The 27,477-nt window shown below is 43.6% G+C and overlaps 1 protein-coding gene across 1 annotated transcript in view; it reads right to left on the reverse strand.

The window, feature by feature from the left end:
• HUNK (hormonally up-regulated Neu-associated kinase) overlaps positions 1–27,477 on the reverse strand; it is a 57,530-nt gene that overhangs the window by 26,215 nt on the left and 3,838 nt on the right. Inside the window, exons 2-3 of the mRNA XM_050913227.1 lie at positions 10,649–10,941; positions 1,604–1,659 (exon numbers count right to left, since the gene is read on the reverse strand). Of these exons, the coding sequence (XP_050769184.1) occupies positions 1,604–1,659; positions 10,649–10,941 (349 nt within the window). The remainder of the gene's footprint in view (positions 1–1,603; positions 1,660–10,648; positions 10,942–27,477) is intronic.

A 27,477-nucleotide genomic window follows, 5' to 3' on the forward strand; every position in this document is an offset into this window, starting at 1 on the left:
TCACCAGCGCTGCTAGCGAGATATGGCATAAGCTGACTGTGACATTACATTTGTTTTTACTTACAGCAAAATTATTACTAATAAAGCAACCTTTATTTTTCTATAACATACCCAATTGGATGGTGGGATTTAATTGCTTTGTTTTAAAATACATACTGCGTACAATCTACTTTGCTTAAAACATCAGGCTGCAGACCTGAGGGCAATTTATTTCAACGCTACTGAGGCTATGGAAGATCGAACTGTCTCTTCTCTCTGTTCTTCCCACACCACCCACTGCGAGGAGACCTTTCTATGCAACCAAAGCAAATGAAACTGCAGGAACAGTTCTGAAGTCATTTTTTGGCATGTGAGTTTTAATTGTACACATATCATCTGATTAGGTCTGGGTTTGGATGTCAAGTTCACATACTGTTGTGTAATCACACACCCAATAACGGGAAAGTTATAGAAATTCTTTAAATCTATCAGATGTTCATATAGCACTGTTGCAAACCATCTGGTCTCACTTATCTGCTAAATCAAGATAATGGGTGGTATCCATCATTACTGATGAATGATTCATGGTAACATATCAGTATCCTCTTGACCCGTAGCTGAGGTAATGCAGAGTTCTCTTTTGCTATTATTTTCCCAGAGTCGGTTGATATGCTACAGAGTAATGACTAAAAGTCGGGGTAATATTTCCAAAGACTGAATTCCCTAAGTAAATTTGGAATATTTCAGATTTCATTAACCATCCTCCTCTTGTTTGTTTGGAGAGGCATGTGCTTTATACGTTACAGTGAGTGTCCATTTGACCTGAATGTTAAGTGTTTTTCATCACTTTTCAGATCATGAAACCTTTTGAAGAAAGTTGAGTTTTTAAGTCTGCAACCACAGACACTGCTGTTGGCAAAAGTGCAGGCATGGAGATAAATATAAACAGATGTTTGGGGTTTATTTTATCAAGGGAGTATTTTCTTTTCAATGCCCACATTAACATTAATGGCAGTTACGCAAAGGCAGTGAGAGACTATACCCACCAATGATTAATCTAAAATGTCTGCACGACTTGAATGAATCGAGCGCCGTGTACAGCTGATACCCGAATACAATCAAGACTCTATCGTTGATCTTTTTTATTTTTTAACAGCCCTCTAAACCAATTTCGTATTGGGTGCTGGAAGCAAATTTAACGAATACAAATATAGGACCAAATTTTGCCAGCTGCTAAAAATGTGTGCAACTCCCACTGACTTCAGCAGAAGCATATGCATATGGGGGCAGAATCCAACCCTTAGTAAATATGAAATTATCAAGATAATAAAATAAATTACTTCTGTGGTATCAATTCTTTGATTCTTTATGAAGTTCCCTATTTGAATATGAAAGCTATTGGTTAAAAGATGTAGGATTATTCCCATACCCAGTTAAAGCTGAATTATTTGGAACATTTTTTTCACAAGATGCTGTCAGGAACAGCTTGATTGCTATCTATACTCTCTCAGCTCCTCTCTGCAGCAACATTAGCAGTTGTCACATGGAGGATTATGAAGTCTCAAAAACTCTCTTTATAAAACTACCAATTTTAATTACTGGAATTGCCAAACTGGTTTCATACCAATAAGCTTGATATTGTTGTCTTCATCTAGCAACAGATTTTCTATCTTCAAGTCTCTGAAAGAAATAAAATATTTTGAGTGAGCCTCCAAAATAATGAAGCAGCTTCCCATCACTCTCATCAGTGTATTTACAAGATTGATATATAATAACGCATATAATGAAAGAAGCGCACACAGTTCCACATTCAAAGCATTGTCTCCTCTCCAAAATTACCAGTGCTTTCACACACAGTTTCACACCAATTCTTCAGGCACAGAATGACTTTATAAACATTTGTCAGTACATCCTGTAATTAATCAGGTTCTTCAAATTTCTCACGTACTTAAAAGTTTGCAGAAATCTTATACACTGGAAACATTTCAAATAAATGTTTTTGGAATTGGAGGTCACTTTCTCATTACTCTTCACAACCAAAGGCTCTTCACTGGCCACAGCTGAAGAATAAACCTTCTTCTGCAGAGATCTGAGGAGTCAAACGTCTGTCCTCTGCTATTGTCCACAAGGGAGACCAGAATCAACCTTCCCTGGGGATGAAGCATCCAAACTCCTTATAGAGGTGGTCTGCATTGGTACTCCCATATGCTAGAGGTGAAAACTGAGGCTGAGGGATTGAAATGACTTGCCCAATGCCATCCAGAAGGCAAGTAACAAAGCTGAGAGAAGAAGCCACACAGGTTTTCTGAGTGCCACGTTAGTGCTTTCTCCACCATGCCGCCCTGCCCGACCCCACAGAGCCACTGCACAGATCAGGGCCTGGAACAGTTTCGGGAGAGAGAGGATAAAATGGAAGCAGTCTCCTTCTACAAGACGACCGACCCTTCTTCTGATATTTACGTTAGCACATTGTTCACTTTACATGTGCCCTTTCATCACTTAAGAACGTGGTTGCACTTTCCTAAGCCATGTTCTTCTACCTAAGAAAAATATCCCAGAGATCACCCCCCCCACACACAAAAACAACCCATAACCCCAAACTGTACAGACTAAGCATTAAATATAATATGAAAAAATCATTTAGGTTGCTACACAATTTGTCCATGACTTCTAGCAGTTGGCTGTGTCTTTATCACAAGAATTTTTCCCCATCCAGACATAAAATATTTCTAACAATCAGCATGCCGGCATATCAATAGCTCAGACAGGCAGTGATGCTTCTCCCAGCACGCTTCGGAAAAATCTGGATAATAAAGCCATCAGCTATAATTATGGGAAGTCAGTGACATCCATGGTATTTTGCCTTTGTAAGGCAAAGGGAGTAATGAAGGATGCCTCTATTACAGATGAAGATATAAGGCTTAATAAAATAAGACAAGTAAACCAACCAAACCAAAAAAAGTACTTCCACAAGAAAGGATCTCAGAAAGAAAGAAAAATAGCTGTGACCAACTCCAAGCCTTTTTTAAAACGTTCCTCTCCATTTCATTTTATGCCCATGCTGTGTTTCAAATAAACCTGAGGCAGAATAGTACTTGCAGGTAGGATGCCACTTGCTTCATCAATACAACCCCAAGGACCTTCTCCAAACAGATGTTTCTACACCCCAGTGAGCATTTCTTACAGATTTTCCTTGCTTCACACGTGAAAAGAAATAGAGGAAATACTATATAAATCTACCAAAGTAAAGTATTTTGCAAGTTTCAGGTATTCAGGGGCAATATCCAGGCTTTCCTAGAGCGTCCAGCTGAACACTTCCTGAGGAAAGGATTGCCTTCTGCACCAGTCCTCTTCTCGGAGAAGCAACGTAACTCAGTCAATAAAGCACCAGCCTGAGAAACAGGAGGAGGGGATTATGTTCCCTCCTCTGGCAATAACCCAGTGTGTCAACTTGAGGAAACCAGCCACGTTAAAAGCGACAGCTCATTTCAAATACCACGGCAGAGATGTAACCACATTTGGCCGCGTTTTGACCAAGACACAGCCTACAAAGAGTCCACTCTCCAGCCCTGCTCCCACTCCAAGGGCGACGCTGGCTCCGGGCCATGCACCCCGTGAGCCCGGCTGCCATCCACAGCATCCCTCTCCTCATCTGCGGGAGACTCCATGTGCCGCGACGGCGCCGCAGACCCACCGCCCTGCGTCCTCCGAAAGGAGCTTCCCTCGTAGGGCAGCTGCTGCCGCCGAGAAATGGCTTGATACAAGGAGGACGTGCCCTGCCAGATGGATCCGGATCAACCCAACTTTCCTCCGCTGCCAAAAAAGGGCTTATTTCTTCACGTCTCGTGTCTTTATTGCTTGCAGGTGGAGGTTTTCACAGACAGGGCGATTAGCCTTTAGAAAGATATCAGGGCCAGGAATTTAGCGGGAGAGACTGCCAAAAAAACAGTATGGGAAAGAGGAAAAAAACAAAAAAAAACCCCAAAACCAAAACTAAACTGAAATCAATAGAAGCACATGGAGCTTCGGGTCATACACTGCAATGCTCAGTACAATGTCTCAAAGCACGGAGAAATACCATTTGGAAGCTCTGAGTATATTAAACATTAGCTAAGAAGAGGTAAGACTTTAAAAACAAAGGCAAGGGAACGGAAAGATGAAAGCTGTAAGTTTAGGAGAAAAGACATGCAGGCAATTAGCATAATAAATGAGTGACAGGAGGGCTAAACAAACACAGGAAAAGATACTTAAAAGGACTCAAGGTTAAAAAAATAAAACTAAAGGTAAATATTACAGGGCATTTTAAAGCCATCAGAGGAAAAAAATAAAAATTTAAATATAGCCTCAGTACAGAGTGCAATCAGACCTGGTTAATTAAAGATGTTTACCCATATGTCTATTCTCAGCAGATTTGCCGGTAAGTGGTAACTGATCTAATAGTCCATATGCCCCACATTTTTGTCAACCCATGTCAATACGAAAGCAAGGTTTTTTGGTGTGACACCGGGAGCTAGGACAACAGGTTTTTACTCCTTGATACAGCCTAATGAGAAGATTCCACATGAACCAGCCTTAGAGCTGCGAGGCAAAAGCTGTACGAAACCAAACCAAAAATCCCCAAACTAAGCCGTAATTGGAGAACCGCTGCTACGCAGATGTGGACCTGTGGGTGGGCATCGGGCAGGAGCCCCGGGCAGCCCGATCCCCTGCAGCAGCCTGGCAGCAGGGCATAGAGACGGCAGGTACCTGCAGCCAGGACAGCAGAAGTGCAAACAGAGCCTGCGTGTCTGGACAAGATCTGTGGCCGTCAGGACAGAAGGGTTATTTAGTGAATACTTTAGGTGACTTTAACAATGCACCAGATTACCCACCATTTCTTTTTGACAAAAAGTGCAGTGGTACAGTCCAATTACATATCTGCCTTAGGCTCATCCTGCAGACAGGACCAATTTCTCCAAACTTGCTAAATGCTTTATTATGTCAGTTCTGTCCGATTCAAACTTTAATGATTTTTTACAAAGAGAGGCTTATCCGAGTTGCTGCTTTGTTTGAATGTTTACATTAATTCACTGCGATGGAAAAAGTAGCACCATTGCACCCAAAAGTGTTAGGGAACCCTGAATTTCATGCACTCTATTATAAATGGTTTAACAAGTAAAAGCAAACATACCATCTTATTTATTTTAGTCAGTGGAGTTTTTTGCATGTTTTTAATAGCTGCATACTGCAAGGGAGAACGCGAGTTACCAGCTACGACACACACAGCAATTTAAGTCCTTGCCGAAGTCAGTGGGAAGACCCAGAGCACTGAACATCAAGTACACATGCTGGTCCCTGCAGACTCAAAGGTCCTCATAGTTTCGCATGTGGCTTGCACTTCTTGGTGGGTTCCTAGAGCTGGACACAGCTGCTTTGCGACCAGAAGGGCTGGGCAAGCACTCCCTTATGCCAGCAGCACGTGCCACGCTGTGTAGGGTCCAGGCAGGGAGAAGAAACGCAGTTGCTGGGGACCTTCAGTTTCCCTCCTCGAAATAAATCTGATCTTGTTCCTTGCTGTCGCAGCTCCTCAAAAAATAGGACTAAAGGCTTCCCCCCCCCAAACAAATTTTCGGCATTCAAACTTCAAAAATACCCTCAGTGATTAAATACTAAAGGAACAAAAAAATTTTACCTTTTCCTGAGAGGTTAGTTCCATGATGCTGAGAGTGTCTAACTATGGTACAAGTTAGTCAAATCTATGAATAATGAAGACACTCAAGAAACACCAAGCTGCATTACCACAATGCAGAGAATCAGCATATATTTATGCCTTGTCAGCTTGTGAAGCTAGCGGCATACAGTCAGCATTCCCCGTATTTGAAAATACGCCTTCTTCATGGGATGGTTGGTTTGGGAGTTTGTTCCGCTGTTGATGGGGCTGATTTTTCTCTGGCTTTGCTCAGAGCTTCAGAGATCACTTTGGAAACCCCAACTCCAGCCAGTGACTCCACTGAGCAACACACGAACCTGCTTCACTGAGCGAGCTACCCCAGGCTTCAGCTGTCAGCTCAGCATGCTTTTGAAAGAAGCTTATTCAGTGCCATTGCAAGCATCAGACAGCAAAACTGAAGTTTTTGCATTTCACACTTTATTTCTTGTCTGGGGGAGGAGGGATGAGAAGGAAGGTTTTACCAGCAAGCAGCTGCAAAGCAGCAGTGGTTGGCTGCTGTCTCCTGCATCTTATTTTTAATCAGAACAGCACCACGAAAAATCCCTCCTTAACTACCACCTCACAAGCCCACTTTCTAGCCCCATGCAAGAGCCAGAGGTGAGCCGGAAAGGTTGCAGAGATTTGGGTCCACCACCACGTCAATATACATTTCAAAGGCTTTGTTATCAAAATATTATTTATTGAGCCTGATTCTTCTATCAGTCACAACATCACTGAATTCAATGTGGTTGCCTATGTAAAAGAGGAATTCAGTCTATTGTCTTCACTAAAACAATGTTTAGTTTGTTTACAGCAGAGTACTCTAAGAGAGAATGCCCAAAGGTAATTTAGAAATCTGACATAAAATAGAAAGACAAACCAGCTTTGCACTTCAAAAGGAGACTTTGTTCTGTAATGCAGGATCTGTCATAAATATTGCATCAGCAGCCAGACTACTGGCACTTAAAATTAATAGGATGGAAGTTACCAAAGCCAACACGTCAAAATAGCGGGTACCAAAGCAGGAATCCTGTAGCACCCTGAGCAACTGGATCGTATGGCACCACCTTACTCTGCTAGGGAAGGAGATCATGGAAAAATATATAAACTCCGTTCAAAACCTCAGGTTTTTTGTGTGTCTTTCAAACTCCTGATCTGCTTTTAATTACAAAATGGCAGTGGAAGGTACGAATATGCTGCCATGAAGACAGAAAAAGGGGGAATACAGAAAGCTATCTTTGCTACCAATACATTATTAAATTCTTTTCTTTGACATCCTGACAGTAATTGCACTGAATGGGATTGAATTTTGTTAAAATTACTTTAAAAGGGTTGTTGAGAATTTCCTGTGGGATGCAGTGGCAAGCACCAAGGCTTTCACTTCATTTTCTCTGTTGTCCTTACACTCCCAAGGGACTTACTGTTCATCCTGCTTTTTGACAGCATGAAGGCCTATGTAAACACCCTCTGAAAAGAGAAAGCTTCACCAGGTACTGCCATTTGGGTTTGTTTTCCTCTGTCAGAGGGAAAGATAAATATTCCTACCTGATTCACAACTGAGCTTATTGCAAGTATATTTTTAGCAACCAACCAGCTCTTCTGATAGAAGGAATGAAACACAAATGATTACATGAAATTATATATAGAATAGTGGCATTTTTTTTTCAGCGAGCAGCCAAGGAGTTCTGAACCCTGGACACCCCTCACAGAAGATGTAGCTCCTGCATTCAGGAACTTGCAGTCTTCATCCATCATAGTAGATGAAATATTTATCATTTACAATACATCTATACAGTCAAACATGAGTTTTGGGTTTTTATAACCTCTCTAAATAAAATGAGGTTTCTTGAAGTATTTTAATTTTAGGCTGTTCACACATCAGTGCCTCTTAACAGAAGCATTTCCATTGAGTTCTGGGTCCCAGCTCTTGTCCAAAGATCAGAGTGCTTTTCTGCCATGCCAAGTCTTGATTGTAAGTCATGAAGCTTGCCAAGTAATATTCATCAAATAATGTAAGCAAATTTCATGCAACTTATTTCATCTGGCTTTTTTTCATCCTGAGTTATAGAACAGGGTAAGTCATCTATATTATTCCCTGAATAATGCAGACAAAACCAATGATTTTTTGCAATAAAATAGTCAGTGAACACTTTTCAATGTCCTGCCCCATTCAACGTGAATGATGAAAGCACTTGGAGAGAGACAAACAGTAGACCGCTTTCTGGCCTAGGATGCCGTGTTTTGTTTCACACACAGTGAATGCAAACACCCACAGATCACCACATAGATGAAAGTGCTGTTATTTTTACCTGCTTTAAAAATAACAACAATAACAACAACAGAACATTGCCATTTCATCCAGGGTGAGAATGAATCAGACTTCTGCGCTATTTTTTCCCCCTCTTCAGTTGCCGATTGAGTACTCTGTTTTTAGAGTTGCCACAGTCAAAAGCCCGAGATGATGAAGGACAACTCCTGGGGTAACTATTCTTTCTCCCTCTCCTGCTCGCAGAGAGACAGGAGAATAAAACTGGATCATGCCACCAGTGTTTTTCCTGCACTTCTCCACTGCTCTACATACTTTGTTTGCAGAATAAGTCAAGCCATTGAATGGTTAAGCTAGAGAAAATACTTGCAGATATACTGCCTGTGATTCTGTCAAATTTTATCAGTCTAAGCAGAATTGGACCTGCTAATTACCCGGACAGAAGACTCCCATGAACAAGCTCTGTGCCACGCTGTGGTGATTTGAGAAATAGAGTGGATGGAGCACGCTGCCTTTGGGGTAAGGATTAATCCAATGCCACGGGGCTGGACGGACAGAGCTTAGCTGCCAGATGCAGCAGAGCATGTCAGTATTTCCAGGGCTGCTTCCTCCCTCCGCTCACGAAGGTCCCTCACACTTCAGTCTCTGTGAGCTGCGCTTATGTTCACAGAGACAGCAGAGAGAAAGAAGGGGTGAGGGCCAAAACTGTTGCAAGCGTGCAGCATCTGTATGGGAACTCAGGCTCCTCGGGCTCCCATTCTCTCTGGACCCCAAAGCCTTGCCTTCTTCCAACCACAGTAGCCTGTTGATTCTAGCTTGTACCTAGTGAACAAGCTATTTTTGTACAAAATGTGGGTTTGGATCCTCTCTGAAAAATAAGGGAATCAAAGCCAAGCCTACCAACCCCCCATAAGCGCTTCAGCCACTATGCAGAGGGTAAATTTTTCAGGGGGAGGAACTGCTGCTGCTGAACTCAATACTGCTGTTAAAAGCTAAACATGTTCATCTGTTCCTGCTGGGTTTTCCTCTGCCCATCTCAGAAACTTTGACCTTTTTCCTTCCTCTCTCTCTGTATATACTGGATATCAATTGATCTCTTAAAGCAATAAGTAGACTTCTTCCTTTTCCATGCCCCAAACTGTGGGGTTAATAATTTAAAGAGGTCAGCAGTTTAGCTGTTGATAGAGAACCTGCAGAATAGACCCGGTGGCTGCTCAAATATTTATATTACCGTGGTACCAGAAATTTAGCTCGTGATAAGACCTCAGTACACCCGAGGCTGTATGTGCACGTAGCACCTATCCCTAATGGATCACAGGGAACACGCAGAGAGATTCAAGACAAAAACCAGCAGTTTTCAGAGCGCATGGAGTTCCACCAAACCATATGCACCCAACAGTGTTGCACAGTGGTAGGCAGCTCAGCGCACAGCTGGGCACAGCTGGAGAAGCTGGCTGTAGGCTGCCTTCAGGCAGTTTGCCAGCTGCCTGCACAGCAGCCCTGTGGATGGGCGTATACAACAGCTCTCCATCTTCTACAGAGTCAGTGCAGCCAAGGAAATTAAGACCCAGATCCTCAAAAGTATTCAGGTGTCTAGCTCCTACGATGTGCCTAGGTAACCTGAGGATGGGGCCTACACAACTTGCTTAGCACCACATGGGAAGTATGTGGGAGTGCAGACTTAACACCAGTTGGCCCAAATTTAGAAAGTGGAGCCTCCTTAGACAATATCCTATAAATACACCTAAGAACAGAAGAGGAGACATACTGGCTCAGACCAAAGGTCCACCCAGCCCACCTTCCTCCTGTCTCCATAGCAGCCAAGAGCACATAAGCGGAGAAAGGTACAGGGACAGGTAATCCTGTGTGATACCTCCACCTGCACTCTCCCAGCCTCTATCACTTGCTGCTCAGGGACTTCAGGCAGAGATAGCTACTCCTTATTCAGCAACCCTCCGCAGACTTCTCTCTGATGAACTTGTCCTGTTTCCCCTGGAGCCCAGGTAAACTTTTAACTCCATAGCATACTCCTGCAAGGAGATCCACATCCTGCTTATACACTGAACGAAGGTCCTAAATAAAGCGACATATTGCAACAGCTCTGGATCTCTCCTGAGAAGACACTGAGATGAACTGAACAGTTGCATAGTCTGCACTGTACTTCACAGTCTTCAAACTTGTGAGGTCCTGTTGAGGCAATATAACAAATGGAAAGAGCAGAGAAGCAGAAGCAAGGGACTTCCGTGGTCCCATTCAGGCTTCGTCCCCGCTGTGTCATTGTGAGGCTTTGGGCAAGTCAGTTCATCTCCCTATACCGCTGTATTTCCACCAGTAAAACAACAGACACAACCACCTCCCCAAAGAAACAGTGAAATGATTCATTAGTTAATGATGGTACAGAGCTTTGAAGAGGCAAAATAGTGCTACTTGCAAGGCAAGAGCCCTACTTTTGCAAAGCACAGGCTTATCTTTAAGGACATGGAGTCAGCATGGCTCCTGTGTGCTCACCCGAAGCTACACACTTACTTAAGTGCTTTCTGCAGATACTTTCTGATGTCTGAAATATGACCATCCAAACAATATCATGAAGATTAGCCAAAAAAGCTGTCAGGAATACGTTTTTATAAGGAAGTCTCCTTACTATACAAATAAATGCCAAAATACCACTTAGAAGCTCTGAGATAAATTTTACCAGAGAGGGTTTTTAAGATTACCTGTGAACTACTCCTGCCCGGTGAAGATGTTCAACTGCCAGGATAAGCTGCCGGATATATTTGCGCGCTTCATGCTCCTCAAGTCTTTTTTTCTCATAGATCTTGTGCATCAAGTTGCCACCAGGGCACAGCTCCATGACAAGGTAGTAGCTGTTTTCAGTTTCCAGTATATCCAGCAGCTGAGCAATATTCGGGTGGCGGATCATTTGCTGGATCTGCCCTTCCCGTCGCAGATTCTTCGTGACATAGGTGTCCTTTTTGGCTCTTTTCTTGTCAATTACTTTCACTGCCACCTAATGAAAAAACAGAGGAGAGGGGGTTGTTAGCAGTCACACCAATGATTTAATGCTTTAACCTTGTGTAAACAACCTCAAAAAAAAAAAAAAAATCAAAAGGATGTCAGTCTCAACTGATACACCATGGTTTCAGGCACAACTGCCCAGGTCAGAGAAATAGCTTTTTTTCCAACCCCACAGACAATTTCTTTATCGCCTTGTACGATGACAGACAAAAGTTATTGCAAGGAAATAGGTAACAAAGGAGAGGAGACAATCTCATTAACCATACGCAAACACTTAGCACACTTAATGCTCAGCACTTATCTATTACTTATCTATTTTCCCAGAAAGTCTTCAGGCTGGTGTTTACAAGTTTTAAGTGTCATTTTTGGCCTTTCCTGGCTTTGGATATACAACTTGAGATGATATGCTTCCATGACAAGTTTCTTAAACTATAGCCAAGTGTTAGTTTTGCATGATTAAACAGAATAAAAACATACTATGAAAAACAAAATTATTTTGGTACCAGTCTCTTGGCACATTTCTTTTTCCTCTTTTAAAATGTACATGAAAGATGATCCCCTTGTGACTTCTAGAACCGAGCAACTCTGCAAAATCCAAGAAGGCAAAACTTTTTTTTTTAATGCAAGTTCTCAGTGGCACACCTGCTCACAGCTGTCCAAGTCAACTGAAGCCCATCATGAAAGCACATAACAAAACTAAGGAGACTCTGTACCACAATCTATGACACAGCACATGCTAGCGCCTATCCAAGTGCTTTCCTTCGCATTGCTGGTGCAGAACGCCACACGAGAACAAAAGGATGGGAACGGCTAGGATATCACTCTGTTCTACGCCTAAAGAATCTGGTTCCTTTTATTGTTTTAATGGATTCAGTAAATAGCTGCAATAAAAGTATCTGCCTTTTTCCGCCTGAAAGTTATAGACACTTATTTATTTATTGAGATTTCTTATTTAGATTGGGTGCTGCAGACTTCCAGGTCATCTGCACCAGACAAAGATTTAACAGCTTGTGCCAGGCTGAGTGTTGTGGTTTAACCCCAGCCAGCAGCTAAGCATCATGCAGCCGCTCGCTCACTCCCCATCCTCAGTGGGATGGGGGAGAGAATCGAAAAAAAGTAAAACTCGTGGGTTGAGATAAAGGCAGTTTAATAGGACAGAAAGGAAGAAAATAATAATAATGATAATAATAATAAAATGACAATAGTAATACTAAAAGAATTAGAATATACAAAACAAGTGATGCACAATGCAATTGCTCACCACCTGCCGACCGATGCCCAGTTAGTTCCCAAGCAGTGATCCGCCCCTCCCAGCCAACTCGCCCCAGTTTATATATTGGGCATGACGTCATGCAGTATGGAATATTCCTTTGGCCAGTCTGGGTCAGCTGTCCCGGCTGTGTCCCCTCCCAACTCCTTGTGCCCCTCCAGCCTTCTTGCTGGCTGGGCATGAGAAGCTGAAAAGTCCTTGACTTAGTATAAACACTACTTAGCAACAGCTAAAAACATCAGTGTGTTATCAACATTATTCTCATACTAAATCCAAAACGTAACACTATACCAGCTACTAGGAAGAAAAATAACTCTATCACAGCCAAAACCAGGACACTGAGCAACAGAAGGCACCATGAAATCTTCCTCCTGGGCTCCTCATTTCCTCAGAGCTCTGCAACTTAGGAAGTCCTTCACTGCACACACCTGGACCCCGCAGCTCGCCCATCATTACCCAAGTGACAGCTGCTTGTTTGTCAGGATGAGAGGGGTGCAAACACAGCGCTTGGTATTGCTGCGTGACACTGAATTTTACACGATGCAAAAGTGTCTTGTTTGCATGGGTACAGGTCCAACAAAATGCACAGAAAATTCCACATCTGCCCCCCCAGACAGAGGCACAAAGATGCTGCGCCCGCACCTTTGCGGTCTGCCTTGATTTGGCCTTGGAGGATCTCCCGCATTACCTTACTCCTACAATGAGAAGGAATAACAGATGTTGGGAAAACCTCAGAGTTTTATTTACCCTAGCCTTAACACGCAGACAACAGCACAAGCCCAAGAGGCTTCCTTCCGTCTCCAGCTCATACAACATCCCTCCTCACGGCTGATGAACTAGCTGCTCACAGCAAACTCACTTTCAACTATGGCCAGCTACATCGCGACAATCCACAGCACTGCAGGCTGGTGGGCTTTGGCAACAGGGAGACAAACTTATTCAAAACATATCTGGCCACCTTCCTAGCTTGAGAAAGTGCCAAGCACACATCAAGCACATGACAGCTCCCAGTCTGACTAGCCATACCTTTATTTTTTCTGCAAGCAAAGGAAAGGTTAAATTAGCGAACATTTCAGTTTTCCTTTAGAGAACAAAAGCCACAAAAAATATGGTCTGGAAATATGACAACAAAAATAGATCCATACCCTTTGACATGAATGCCTTGAATCAAGGTCAAGTTTTCTCAGCAGAGGAATTGAAGAATAAAACTACAGGAGCTGGGGCTTCATTAGTCTGTCCGAAAAGCCAGAAGTCAATATTGCTGAGCACCTTATTAGTTGGATACATTTCTGCTGCTAAAAGATAGTTCTGATGAAATACCCTTGATAAAGAGATAAGGCTGATCACCACACACGAGACAGCTGCCTGGGTGAAGCCCAGAGCAGCATCAGGACCATAAACACCTGGAAGCTACGTTCCTGACTAGTCACATTAAAGAAAGATCATTTAGTCATAAGATAAAACAATAGGTAAATCAGAGCTTAACTTCACCGTTTTTGAAAGCCTCAGGTGATTCACCAAAGAAACAGTCTTAAATTAGTATGTTCTTCCATCTAATGAGATAGAACTGAGAACACAGAGGCTTGCATAGATTATGTAGACAGCAAAGCACAGAAGTTATTCTGGTGAGGACAAACAAATTCATGGGTTACAGAAACATGAGATGCCAGATTGTTTGCTGGCAGCACAATATAATTTGCAAGAATAAAAAAAAAAAAAAAAAAAGGCAAGCTGATATTTTCCACAGCTGCAGGATACAAAACATGGAGTATTAACACTATGGAGCAGTAATCTGTTATCCATATTGGTAAGTCATCCCCAATTCATTGACCAAAAAAGTGCACTTTACTACACGTGTGCACATCTGCTGCCCAGGCTGAGCATGGCTGTGGAGACAGGGGCAACCACCTGAACCCAGGAGACAGACCCAGCTATGTGACTACTTGATGACTTTTTCACTATCACAAAGAATTAGCTTTCTGTGCCTTAAGGACAAACTTTCTCCTTGATTTTGACAGATACTTGGTCAGGCACCCTATCTATCCCAGTAGACAAGCAAAGCTGCTTTCAGACCCAGCCTTGACTCTGAGCTCCCTTTCCCCCTTGAAGGCCCCTTGCATCGGGTCCAAGAGATCCACCAGCACGGCTGACAGAGCTGACAAAGGTGGAAACAACAATTGTTTCAGCAACAGCTTTGCACAGGGGAAAGAGATGAGTAAAACACCAGGTAAGGCTATGGCAGACTTGCATCTCCCACACCAGGCAGGAAACTAGCTTCAGGGCAATACTGCTTGCTCCTGGGACAGACGCGCGTGGGACCTTGCATGCTCTCCTAGGTCTGTGCTGCAGCACAGGGCACCCCGGAAATATCTCAGACAGATGCCCCCCGTCTCCGTCTCAGGGACTATTCAAAAGCCAGGGCCTTTAAAGAAACCTCTATATATCTAAAGAAAAAAAAAATGTAGTTGACCAAAACACACAAGCAGCCTATCAACTTTCATATGGATGTTCTCCATAATAGCTTCTAGCTCTTGTTCCTCTCCGTTCCTCCTGGGTCTTCCTTTCTTACTACTCCTTTCACTTATTCTCCTGTCTACCTCGTCAATGCCCTTTCCCTTGCACTGCAGTTCTTTTTGCTTTTGCTTTCTTGTAGGATCACTTTGCTTTCCTAAATGAAATGCATTCCATGGTACAAGGTTTGTGCAAAGGGGTCAGCACTCTCAGGCAGAGCTCCTGTGGGGTTTTTTTTGCTTGTTTGGGTTTCTTGGATTTTCCTCTGATTTACAATTTACTCTGAAGCATAGAGAGGAAATCTAGGGATCACTCTGCACTCAGTTACTCCAGGGTTGACTTAGCTAAATATCCCTGATTTTGAGTTCATCCAGAGTTAGACCAAGGTAAGTGAAGAACGAATGTGCCCCGACGCATTTAATATACCCAGCCTTCTGTACGGTGTAGATGTGTGTGCATACACCTGAAAATTTCATTCATGCAGAAGGAAAAAGCATTCAGTAGAGAAAATACTGTGGATGTTAGATAACCATAAAATAAACACATTTGAGCTTTCATAGCCTGCTCAAGACATCCCAATTATTCAGTTTTGCTCTCCCAAGTTTCAAGTAGGGGCTCTTTGTCTCTGCATCATGCCTATCTATCTCCTGACTTGAATTCTTGGCCGATATTGGCACAGAAATAAAAAAATAAATTATAAAGCAAGTGTACTTTACTCTGAATATGTAGCAACAGTGGCTCTTGACATTCAACATTTTGCTTTTGGCTAAACCTTTGCTGTGTAAATAAATAAATGGTTTAGGTTATTCTGTGTTATGAGATACAAAGATGAGTAATAGGCCATATTTTTGGTTCCCGAGTCCTAGAATTACACTGTTGGAATGAATTACTTTCCTGAAGTTTATGGTGTGACACATCATATGAGCAATTGCTGCTTCTCTCCATCGTCGCACTAAAATAGTTCAGGTTGGGCTAAAGCCTACTGAAGTGGAGGTGAGGGGGAAGTGCAAGCACCACTCTTCTCCACAGATCCTTGGAGGAGATGGTGACATCGCTTACAGCACCAAGCAGCTAAAACACCATCAGCAAATACAGGCACGTGTCACCACCCAAACAAAGGCATGCGTTTGACACACACGGGCGGAGGATTTTTGCCAGCTAGTGTTTTAGGAGGGTTTGTGAATCTGCAAGAGAGAGGCGGAGGGGTGGAGCTGACTGGCACCAAACTGCACAAAAACAGTCACAGCAAGGCCCTGAGAAAAAGCAAGAAGAGACAGTTTAAAGGACCAAACGTTGCCTGGAGAAATCTGGGAGCCAGGGCTTCGGTTGCTAGATCACTGCTGCATGCAGAGAAAACACATTTTGCATCCTCTTTGTGAACAGTCATGCCTCGACACATGAAACTGCAACAAAGCATGCAAGGTGGCTCACACACATCCTAAGCATGCTCCAGCGTAGCGTCCGTATGTCCATGCAAGAGGCACATTTTGCGTCAGGCAGCTCCCCAGATCTGCGCCCTGACAGCATGCCGAGCTCATGGAGCTGGTGACGGGTCTGCTGCGCCAGGCAGGAGGAACCTCCAGGTGCTCACTGGGAAGAAGTCAAAGTCATCTTCTCCCCCTCCTCTTCTGCCGGCTATTTATAACCCCACCAATGACACTTGGAAAAATCACGGGTCAAGAAGTAGTGCTTTTGTTAGTGAGGGAAAGATGTTTGCTTACCCAGTGGACATGCAAAGGTCTATTTAGATCGTTGCCTGACTGCTCTGCAGCAGCGTCGTTTCGTCAGACTGCGGCTCAGTCTGAGAGACTTTTTTTTTTTTTTTTTTTCCTTCGGACCAGCCCTCCATAAATACTCCTTGGTGCTGGAAGTCTGCTTTGAAAACTCGTATTTTTCAACTTCTGTTGTGCTTCAACAAGAAATTCAAGGCATGGTATGCCTGCAGTGTACTGCTGATGAGAAACCAAATGTTGGATACCAGTATGAAGCTGAACACAAAACCATAATAATATTGGGGGGGAGGGGGAATCCAAGCCTGCTGTAGAACCTGTTTTCAACTACATACAAAATTGATGGAAGGCAATCAGGTTTCTGTTGGTTGGTTGGTTGTTCCCCCCTCCCCAAGCTGCAAAGAGCTTTATTCAAGCCATGGTTTTACAGTAAAGCCATCTATCCCTCTACTAGCTTTCCCTGGTGAATTTCAAGCTTCGATCAGTTAAGAGACATCATGATTCCACCTGAATAAAAACCAAGTAACAACCATATGACCAGCAGTGACTTCAGTCACACGATACGTTAGCACTCGGGGAACCCAGGTCTGAGTTCAGCCTAGGGTTTCTTGCTAGCCAGATCAGATGTCTTTGCACAGGCTCTCTCTTGGCAGAAGGATGCACCTCAATGGCAGCAAGCCTTCCTGTTTGCCATAAAACGGGTTTTCTCAATGGCCTGTTTGCAGAGTCAAAGTCAAGAGGTCTTGAACAATACTCACGTCAGACGCTTGCAATAACATCTAGAACAGTTTCATAGTAATGGCCCCAGCCTGGCAAATAATGTTATAACATGTTTAACTTTACAGAGAACAGAAGATTGCATGTGACCTTGCAAAATCAGGGTATGACATTTTGAGGACTTTTAAAGAGTTTTCCCCACTTACCCAACCACTTGAATTGTTTCCTTCTGCAAATTCTCTCCTAACTTTAAATAAGAGGAAGGCAGTTCCTGCAGACCTCTGCCAAAGGGAGCTCCAGCTGAATTGAGAGGAAACTGGTTTGAATAAGAATCCAGCAAGCACTGTGGGATTTGGCCAGGAGACCAACATAGCACAAGAGAAGCAACTTCAACTATTGGAGGGACTATTCAACTACTGGAGGGACAACCCTCCTGCCTTTTTTATTTTTTTTCCTTACCTCCCCCTCCCTCCCCCCGCCGTCTTTTTTTGCCAGAGTCTACTTCTGGCAGACCTGCTGGAGATGATGCCAAGCCAGGCAGCAGTGCTGACTCTCAGCACCGTCCTGGGCCATGAGAGGCATGGTGCACCCTGACCATTCAGATGAAGTTCAGAGCCGCGAGCTACAGGGTGCAGCTGGAGGGACAGTCAATGGGAAGGCCCGAGACTTGGACTTCCGCACCTAAACCCACAAACCTTTACTGTCTGGTTTAAGCTTGGCCAGGAGAATGAGACAAAGAGCCAGATCATATAGGTATTTTACAGCCATCATTAGTGCAAGCCCATCTCCAGCTCTTTTTTTGAAGTGCTCAAGAAGGCTCACACAATGAATTCAATTTCTTTTCTTCCTTCCTTTCAGCGATAGCTGTCTGGCATCACTTGTAGCTTGCTTTGTATTTACCACTGTTCTCACCACAATATCTGAGCTTAGTTTTCAAAACCGGCTGGTGGTTTTGGGTGGCCAATTCAAATCATATTAAACAGACCTAACTTTGAAGCCTGCACAGTTGTCAGCACAGTCCTCAAAGCAATCCCTCCAAGGGTATCTCAGTTTGGGCAACGAACCAGCTTTTCACAACTGAATCCAAAGATTGGAAAATGCCAACTTCATTCATTGGGTAGCATTTATTCTTTCTTTTAGCTGTTACAGCTTAGCAAATTTTACAGTACAGCAAAGGAACATTTTTTTTATATAGCAAGTTCCAATATCTTAAGAAATAAAGCATTAAAGAAAAGGATCATCCAAGCAAATGCATACCAGAAATCAATAAACTGTACACCTTCATAAAGGACCACACATGTCCCACTCAGGACAGAGAGAAATCACAGCTCTTCCGTTAGGACTGTCAGACACAGATGAGTCTAGACACCATCACAGAAACACAAATGTAACTTTCACCATGGGACTAAACACAACGAAACTGTAAGAAAGGTAACATGCTTAACGTTAGGCATTTGCCAAATCACCTTGCAGCCCATACCACCCAATTCAACCTGTCTGAAGAGGCTCCCAGGGTGACATTTTTGGTGGGACTCCCTTCAGCTATCCTGCTTGGCTTCCCAGTTCCCTAACAAATGTTAGCATCCTATTCACCTTTCAAGAACTGCTTTCAAAGAAAACCGCAGAGCATTTCTGGAAGTATCACAAGAAGGTACGCACTTGCTAACTATTCTGCTTACAGCTTAGCCATTCACTCCAAGGAAGCCAGCAATCATCCAAACACACAGCACTGTCTAAAGGCAGACTCTTCCACAATAGGCCTGTCCTATTTATCAAGGATAGAAAAGGACAACCATTCAGTGATGGCCATCTGATACCTTTTATATTTGCCCTGTATGCTTGCTACGAATGCAATAGGGGGTACAGAGGTTGAGTTAAACGTGTGCATGCATGTGCACATATATGCACTGTGAAAAGGCTGCTCAGTAGCTATACAATTAGAGATGCATTGAGGTTTTACGTTAAACAAGATCATCTCTTTGCTTCACACTTGAGCGGCTATGTTTGGTCTTTGATAGCTTTTGCATCTGCTCTTTGTGGGACAGCTGAATATATAGTTTTTCTTTTGTATTTGCTCTGACATTAGTAAAATCAGCAATCAAAAAAGGTAGAGAGGCGTCACTTCTGTTAAAGTATTCTCCTTTCTTCTGAGACTCTGACAGCGTAAGCCAAGAGTTTTGAGCTAAGCAATATGTAAAACCAGCTGCTGTAGAGACGAGTACAGGATAAATGTCTCAGTAGGCAGGAGGCCACTCACTCTGTTGGCAGACTAGACACAGTCAGGAAAGCTTGAAATCAGCCCCCAAAGAAATATAAACTCTTCTAAATAAGAAAGTAGTTCTGAGTATGCTCACTCATATACTTCAGATTCAAGGTAGCTTGAACGGAAAGAATCAAATCGCCAGGGGATAAAAAGAAAATCTTACCATTACCTACAACCCAAAGACGACAGTATCCAGCAATGCAGAAAAGGATTCAGGAGTACTTTAGATAAGCAAATGAACATAAGCCCTCTTGATGCCACAACCAACTTAAACATAATCCCTAAAAGCATAAGCAGGATGTATTTGTTAAAGTAAGAAAAGGTATTAATTACACCTGTCCAAGGCACTACTGGGGACTATTATTAGATTACTGTATCCAGTTCTGGTGCCAGTAATTAAAAAACAATGTTAAAAATTTGGAAAGAGTTCTGAAAAGAGCTTCAGGAACAGTCTGAGGTCCAAGAACTGTTTGTCATAGTAACTGACTGAAGCTCAAAATATTTAATTAGGAGAATGTTAAGCACTGACTTGATGATTTTCTGCAAGTACCTACACGAGAAAATGATTTCTGATTACAGAAAGCTCTTTAATCTAATAAAAATTAACTTCCCAAAAGGTAAATTGGGCAAACTCAGGCTATAAACATGATCCATGTTTTTTTAGGTGCAGTGAGGTACTGATAGAAACATCTTATCTTACAGAGATGAATGTAGATCTTGAATTTCCCCCCCCCCCTTAAAAGTATGCAATAGCTGAACAAAACATTGATACAGATACTCCTGAAGAGAATACCGGGGCTCATCTTCTATAGGAAGTCAGGCCGTATGATTGCTGTGATCCCTTTGGGCTTTGGTGCCTGTACATATGCGAAGAGTCTCCTGTCCCTGCAGAGAGCAGCGGGGGACAAGGCACGACACAGAAGGACGGGGGTTGATCTAGGCATGATGCTCTGGGAGCCGTCAGCAGTCACATCAAGGGATGTAAATTTTACAAGCTCTCTCTGACATCCTTGCTGGAGCTCCCCAGCGCAGAAGACATGAAGTGTCACGAGGAGTCATGCAAATATTGATGCTGCTGCAGACAGCCCAACTCACCCACGGCTCTCCTGCTGATTGTATCGGCACAGTCAAATTAGTGTTTCCATGGGGAGACAGAGTTTTGATGTGTCGAGGCACTGGTGTTTGTAAGGACATACTATGGGGTTGCTCCTGCTATGCTAAGAGCGCGGGCAGACCTCATGAAGGTTTTAAGACTGTCAGTATTGCAAGGCTGCGTGCACGGACTCCTCAGGGCTTCCTCATGCTCTACCTTAGTGCCCTTCCACGCAGTACGGCATCCCCCATGTTTCTGCAGCTCTTCCTCCCTTTTCCTCTTAATTCCGTCAGGAAGGAAGGAAACAGAGCGGAGGCAATTGCTGATTTAACACACGACTAATGCCTTGTCTGATGTAGTCCGTTCCCACAGAGCAGCTCAGCTTCACTGGAGGAGAACCGTCCTCAGCCATATTTCTCTTCAATGTGCTTTTTACTTCATGTCATATTTATGGGTAACTTCATGCCATACTTCACGGGCAACTATTGTTATCACCTCCTGGACATGCTTCTGCACCGCTGTTTCCATAAAGCCAGCTTCCCTGTTTCCCTCTCATCTTCTGCTTCACTCCCTTTTCAAACAAGTGAAAGACATGTTCTTATCTGTTAGCGTCTCTACCACCTGAAATGGCCAGACCTTCAGAGCACAGGGACCAGCAGGAGATGGTTTTGAGCCAAGGAGGATGCCATAATTTTGCCCCTACCCGGCCACTCTGACCAGAAACCTCCACGAATTACATTCTTCCTTGGTGCTATATGTCCAAAGCAGCAGAATTTGTACAATGCACGGATGCCCCAGAGTCAGAGCACCGCCTGGGAAGCAGGAACCTGCGTGGCTACAGCACAGCCCCACCCACGGGAAGGAACACATGGCTTGTCTTGAGTGGGTCACGGAGGGGATCTATCTTGCCTCTGGCAGAAAAAAAACAACTCCAGTGACCTTTCACCGCTCTCCTGGTCAACTAATTAATGGGGTAGCCATAACTGCATCCCCCGAGGGAGAGGAGCACATTTTTACCTCCCTGGCCTCTAAAGATATCTACACAAGTCAAGAGAGATTATGCAGAGACTGATGGAAGTAGTGGCGGCAGAAAGCCAGAGGCAGAGATACATGAGGATGCACTAACGAGGTTCCAAAAGAAATCCCTACAAGCTTGTGAAAACCAGCCTGCGGGCCGAAGACATCCCCTGCAAGCAGAAAGCATGTCTCTGAATGCCTGGGACAGCTGGGTTTGCCTTGCCATTGACATGTAAAATATTCATCAAGCATCACTTTCCAAATATTAGCTGTTTTTCAGAAAAGGGCTTTTTGACCCCTGCTCATAAGGTAAGACTGATGTGCTGAAACACCACCCAGCACTTAATGTGAAAACTCTTTGAGCTCAAGGTATGACCAGCTAACGGGAAAGACATTTTTCAGGGCCTGTCACACAAGCACACAGGAAGCCTGATGTGCAGTCACTGCGGCAGATGGAAAACCCGTTCAGACCAGCAAGGTCCTTATTTGACATCGACGGAAGTTGGTGGCTACTCACAACCCCTCACGGAGGCGGCCAGCGTGACAACTGCTGGAAAACAGAGGTCCTCTCCACCCAGACATGGCCCTAATAGGCTGTCAGGACAAGAAGCAGCCACCGGAGCTGAGGCATGGCAAGGCACAGTTGATGCCTCAGTCACAAGCGAACTGTATCCCATCCAGCTGTTTCTGATAAACCATAACTTGCCTTCCTAATGCTGAAAACTTCTGTCACAGTGAGATGGATGAAGATCTCAGGTTACGTGTGGGGAAGCAAAAGCAGAGGAGCAATACCAAATGACGTTCCTCCAACACCGATCCCTACAGGAGAAACCTGGTGGCTCATGCCGCTTCCCATTTTCCTCATCACGGACTTGTAATGTGTTTCCCATTAAATAATCCCTGTTTCACATTTTAGTGATCAAACGCATAACTGGACTTAGGGAAGACTATGTGTCCCTGATTTAAAGCACTTTAATACCAACATAGCCTTCTGGCTTTAAGGAAGAAAAAAAAAAACCCAAACAAAAACCCAAGAGCCACTGCTTTTGAGGTCCAGGTAATACCCTCCTTTGTAGTGATTTAAAACACAGCAGACAGAACATTTACAACTGTTGGGAGCCAAGAAAAAGGTGTCTCCAATAAAGTTTTTATATATAAATAATATGTTCTCTCCCTTAGGTCTGCGGACATCATTCACAGAAAATAAATTTATTCTCTGAAAAAAATGTTTCCATGACAATCTTCCACAACAGGCAGAGAGCAAAGGATTTTTATTATATATAACTTATCTTTTTTTAGTTCTCTTTGTTGCAGTGATTTTTCTCATAGCACTAGTAGCACTGATCTTGCACTGCAAATGAGAAGAGCCCTGTTGGGCCTAGCGTTAAAGGTGTTGGACCTAGAGCTCAGCAGTGCAACAGCGGAGCAAAGCATTGACAGAAAAGGAAACTTCGAGGGCAGCACCAGCTTTCTGTTCATTTTTTGCAGGTGGCCTCCCTCGGGGACCACAGTAACTCCTCCCATACTCTCTCCATGAGGATGAGGTTTGATCCTGCTCCCTGCAAGCACCAATCCTAAACGCAGATCAACACACAGGTTTTGCAGGGATTCACCTTATCAGCTTGAGAAACAGGTACCTCCGCCCTAGCGTGGGCCCCAGAGCCGTGCTTGTAATGGTGGCTTCTCTCTTACTCCAGTAAAGCTTACTGGAAAAATCTACCTGGTTCTCTTCATCAGCACGACCTCCATCAGCCCCACTGAAGACACTGGCAGCACTAGATTTGTACCCTCCTGGAGATCAGCCACCAGACAACCCATCGGGGAAGCACAGCAGAAGAAGTTTCACATAGCCACAGAATCGAGAGGTTTGGGTTTTTGGCTCTTTAGCTTACCTGAAAATAATAGCTAACCTGAAGTAATGCAAAGTGTGGCTACATGGCAAGCAGAAGAGTACTCGAGATGGTCTGAATCTAGCCAGTACTGGTTTGCTTTGGTTCGGTTGTATCCTATGCTGCTAGGTGAGGACCAACACATCAATCCACGTAATTCTTCTTCTGGCTGGTAGCTACCCAATCATTGGCTTTGAACAGTTTTAGATGCTTCTCCATAACCTTGAAGAGTAGTGTAGTCAGCACATAAACTCTCAGCTCATTTTGTATTATTGTTCAGCCCATTTTACATTATTGTTCATACAACACAACAGCTTGGGTTTTGGACAGACTATTACAATTCAGTTGCCAGAAGATTTGTCGCACCATCTCATGACTGCTTTCCTTCTGGGGTTATATCCTTGTGAAGAGTAAGTGCTGCTCATTAATAATCTCCATTTTCCCGACTGCAGGCAAACAAATAACTCATGGGGGCAGAGGGGCAAAGACGCCTAATGTGTTACATCCGCCGAAATGCATGAAGCTACGGTAGCATTCTCCAGCTCATTGGTATAAAAGGAGATATTGCAAACTGCAAGATGTAGAAAGCAAGACATGTTTTAATTACCAATACACTTGTAAGTAACACATACCTACAAAACCAGGCACACAGCTTTACGCAACATTAAGTATGTTAAAAATACAAAACTTGCAAGAACAAATACAAGGATCCAGATGTGAGCGTCGGATAAGAACTACACCTGGTGTCAATTCAACCTAAACACTCGGCTTCCCTGAATCCCGCAGATGCCACTAAAATTGTAACAGTCTATACGAAAAGCAGCACATTGCTGACATGCACTGTTAGTGACGTCCTTAAAACTGCTGAATGTAAACTTGAAAGCAGATTATCTCAAGAGGATAAGCAACTGCCACATGTGCATGAATTCAGCTCATTGCAGAACAAGTTGCAAGCTACAGCTGAAAATATTAAAGCAATCTTCCCGGAAGACAGACGGCATTAATGAACAGGCTCTCTTGCCTATTAAAGCCTATTCGCACTTACGCCAAGTGTGCAACATAGAAAAGGGTTAGAGGGAAGAGCGTGGCTTTATAACAAGTGCCTGATGCAACTGGTTATTCTCCAGATGAACAAACTGTTAGCAGGTGATCATATAGCAAACTGAGCAGGTAGGTGCACATCAGCAGTTTGGCATTTATTCTGCCTTATGCTCACATTCTTGCATGCTCCATAACACGTAGCAGGGAACGCCATGCTGACACAGCAACCTATCTTCTGGTCCTGCTTCTAGCCAAGTCCTCACTGATGCCATTGCAACCACGACACTGTCCTTCAAATAATTTTCTGAAGTATCGTATGTTAACAAAACCGTATGTTTAGTAGCTTCAATACAAATTATGCATCTGCACACACACACACACACACACAAACCTCTGTGAAAAGAATAGTGTCAAAGCTGTGAAAGCAAACACTTAGAAGCAAGGAAATGTCAAAATTCAGGCTGCAGAAACACCCTCATTTCATTCCCTTAGTGCATATAATTAAGAGCGGCATATCATCCAGGCGCAACAGTTGGCAGCTGTTAGTAAAAGTGAACAGCATCCTGGGAGAAAGCCACCATGCAGATTTGCAGTAAGCACTTTTCAAAACAAGCTTTTTTTTTTGGATAGAGATAAAATTTAAAAATATGTAGAGAAATAGGTAAGAAGAGAACTACTAATTAAATACTTAGAGTGAGAGAACAAACGCACCTAGGAAACGGATATACAAGTATCACTGGAGGAAGAACATAAAATAACAGATCAAATTTCAAATTAAAATCCTGTGGCTTTACCCTCTGAGCCCCTGAAAGCAATGAAGGCATTCCGAGTTTCACAGTTTTACCTGCAACCTCGCAATATTTGGGGGAGAAAAAAGGAAAGGGTTGAACTGAAAGACCAGCACCCACCTTAGAAACTCAACTTTTGCTTGCAATGAAGTTAACTTCCTGGCCTGTTTGGTTGGCAAGACAGTTTGAAAGTGGAAGTGATCCCACACACACACTCATGGCCCCCAAAACTCAGAAATCAGACAAAGGTAAAGATCCTAGAACTATATATGTGTATATACCAAATTTCCCAGGTTTTAAGCCAGCACTACTACTTGGGCAACCCTGCTTCTTGAGATACGGACAAGGTTGACAATGACAAGGCCTGGTGCGGGAGCCCTCAATGGGAAGCCCCCACCAGTGTTGGTTTCCCAGATGAAGAGCAGCAATATTGCCGGGGAAGGCATGGTCGGGCATTAACAGGGCAAGATCTCACCTGCCAACACACCCAAAGGCCTTTGGCCACAAAGTCTCCATTCCCTGAAGTCTATGGTGGAAGATACAGGAAAACAGTGAATTTACTCAAGGCAAAATTAACACTGTGACATGTGAAAGTGTATATGGCACCGTAACATCTGCTGTTGTCTACTGGCACCACTTTTGTCTGTATTTCTCTGTGTCCACTTGCCTATATTCTCTTAAACGGTTGCTAGAAGATAGAAATTGTGCAAAACGAGTTGCTCCAGCCTTTGCTTCGGGTAACAGGTCCTGACAGGCTGAGATGAGAGCTGCCTCCTCCATCCTACCCGAGAAGAAGATGGAGGGGTCTGCAGTGGGAGGGGGCTTGCAATGGGAAAGGTGAGGTGCAAGGCCAGGGACCAATACCACTGCATACGGACCTCTCTATACTCTCACTTACATAAACGCTGCTTAAACTGACAGCCTGTGCCTAGTCACGGGAAGCATTTTAGGAGTCGGCTGCCTTGGCTGATGTAAAGCAGACATGTAACCTGTACGACCTGCATCTCACATGGACTCCCCAGCAGGCAGCCCCAGCCCCAAGTCACCCCACACCTACCGAAAAGGCTGGGAGCTGCACTGCTCCCCCCGTGCTCATCGAAAAGCGCTTCAGAAGGCAAAGGCAGGGCACAAAGTTTGCACAGAAACGCACCTGCTACGCCGGTGTATAATTTTGCATAATGCACGCAGCGCAATGTGCCGCTAGCAGGCGAGAGCCGTGCAGATGCCCTTTGGAAACAAACACCTCCCTCCTTCGAGGGGGACCTACCGGGGCAAAAGAGGCATTTCCAGCTCTCTGCAGGGAGGCTGCTCTGCCCACCTACCCACCCCAGCACCTCCAGGGTGCCCAAATACACCTCTTCTTTTTATTTTTTTTACCTCTAATACAGAAATGCATTCTGAATATGAACTCTTCTGTGAAAAGGCCACTTTTAATATTAATTGCTTTGCCTTCATAGGAGAAACTGGTAAATTGTATTTTTAGCTGCTGCTTCCCACTGTTGCAGAAAGCCACTTGACTAACTGTAACTAAAAATGTACCTTTTTCAAGCTTAACAATAGCGCTAAAGAAAACGATAAACAAATTTTTTGGTGGATGAGAAATCAAATGTTTCAATTTGCCTCAATGACTCTTTTTCGTAGTGCTAAAGATTTACACCTAAAAGTAGTTATATGTAATCTCAGTTCAAGTTTGTTTATAAGAACTTTGGGTCAATATATCGTCAATACATTGTCACTCCGCAACACTGTATGGAGTTATTCGGACATTTCATCGGGGTCCACAGCAGATAACACAATCTGTTCAGTCTACTAACAGAGCCTCATACCACCCCCACCACAGTGATGGCAACGTAAGCTCAGCTGCCTAAAAATGCAAAAAATCCTTATCTTGCAATATCTGCCTTTGCCCGACTCCCATCGCCCAGCGATTGACCCTTCTGAGCCCCAAGCAGAAGGCTTGAAACAATCCGAGAGCGTATAGTGCACAGCCTCCCAAAGTCAGCTGAATACAGCTAACTCAGCGGGGTTTCAGAGCCACAATTTAAAGCTAAATTGGCTTGCTCTTCATAGAGGAACTATGTTTCCTTAGGATTAGCAATAAAGACTGCCTGAGCTGATCTGACAAATCAGCCTTTTACCCAAAAATGTCAGATTATAGGCTGCGATATTTTTATTCAAAAGCAATGGAAAGAATAATCTGTTCAACATT

Source organism: Gymnogyps californianus, chromosome 1 (genome assembly GCF_018139145.2).
Source record: "Gymnogyps californianus isolate 813 chromosome 1, ASM1813914v2, whole genome shotgun sequence".
Classification (NCBI taxonomy): domain Eukaryota; kingdom Metazoa; phylum Chordata; class Aves; order Accipitriformes; family Cathartidae; genus Gymnogyps; species Gymnogyps californianus.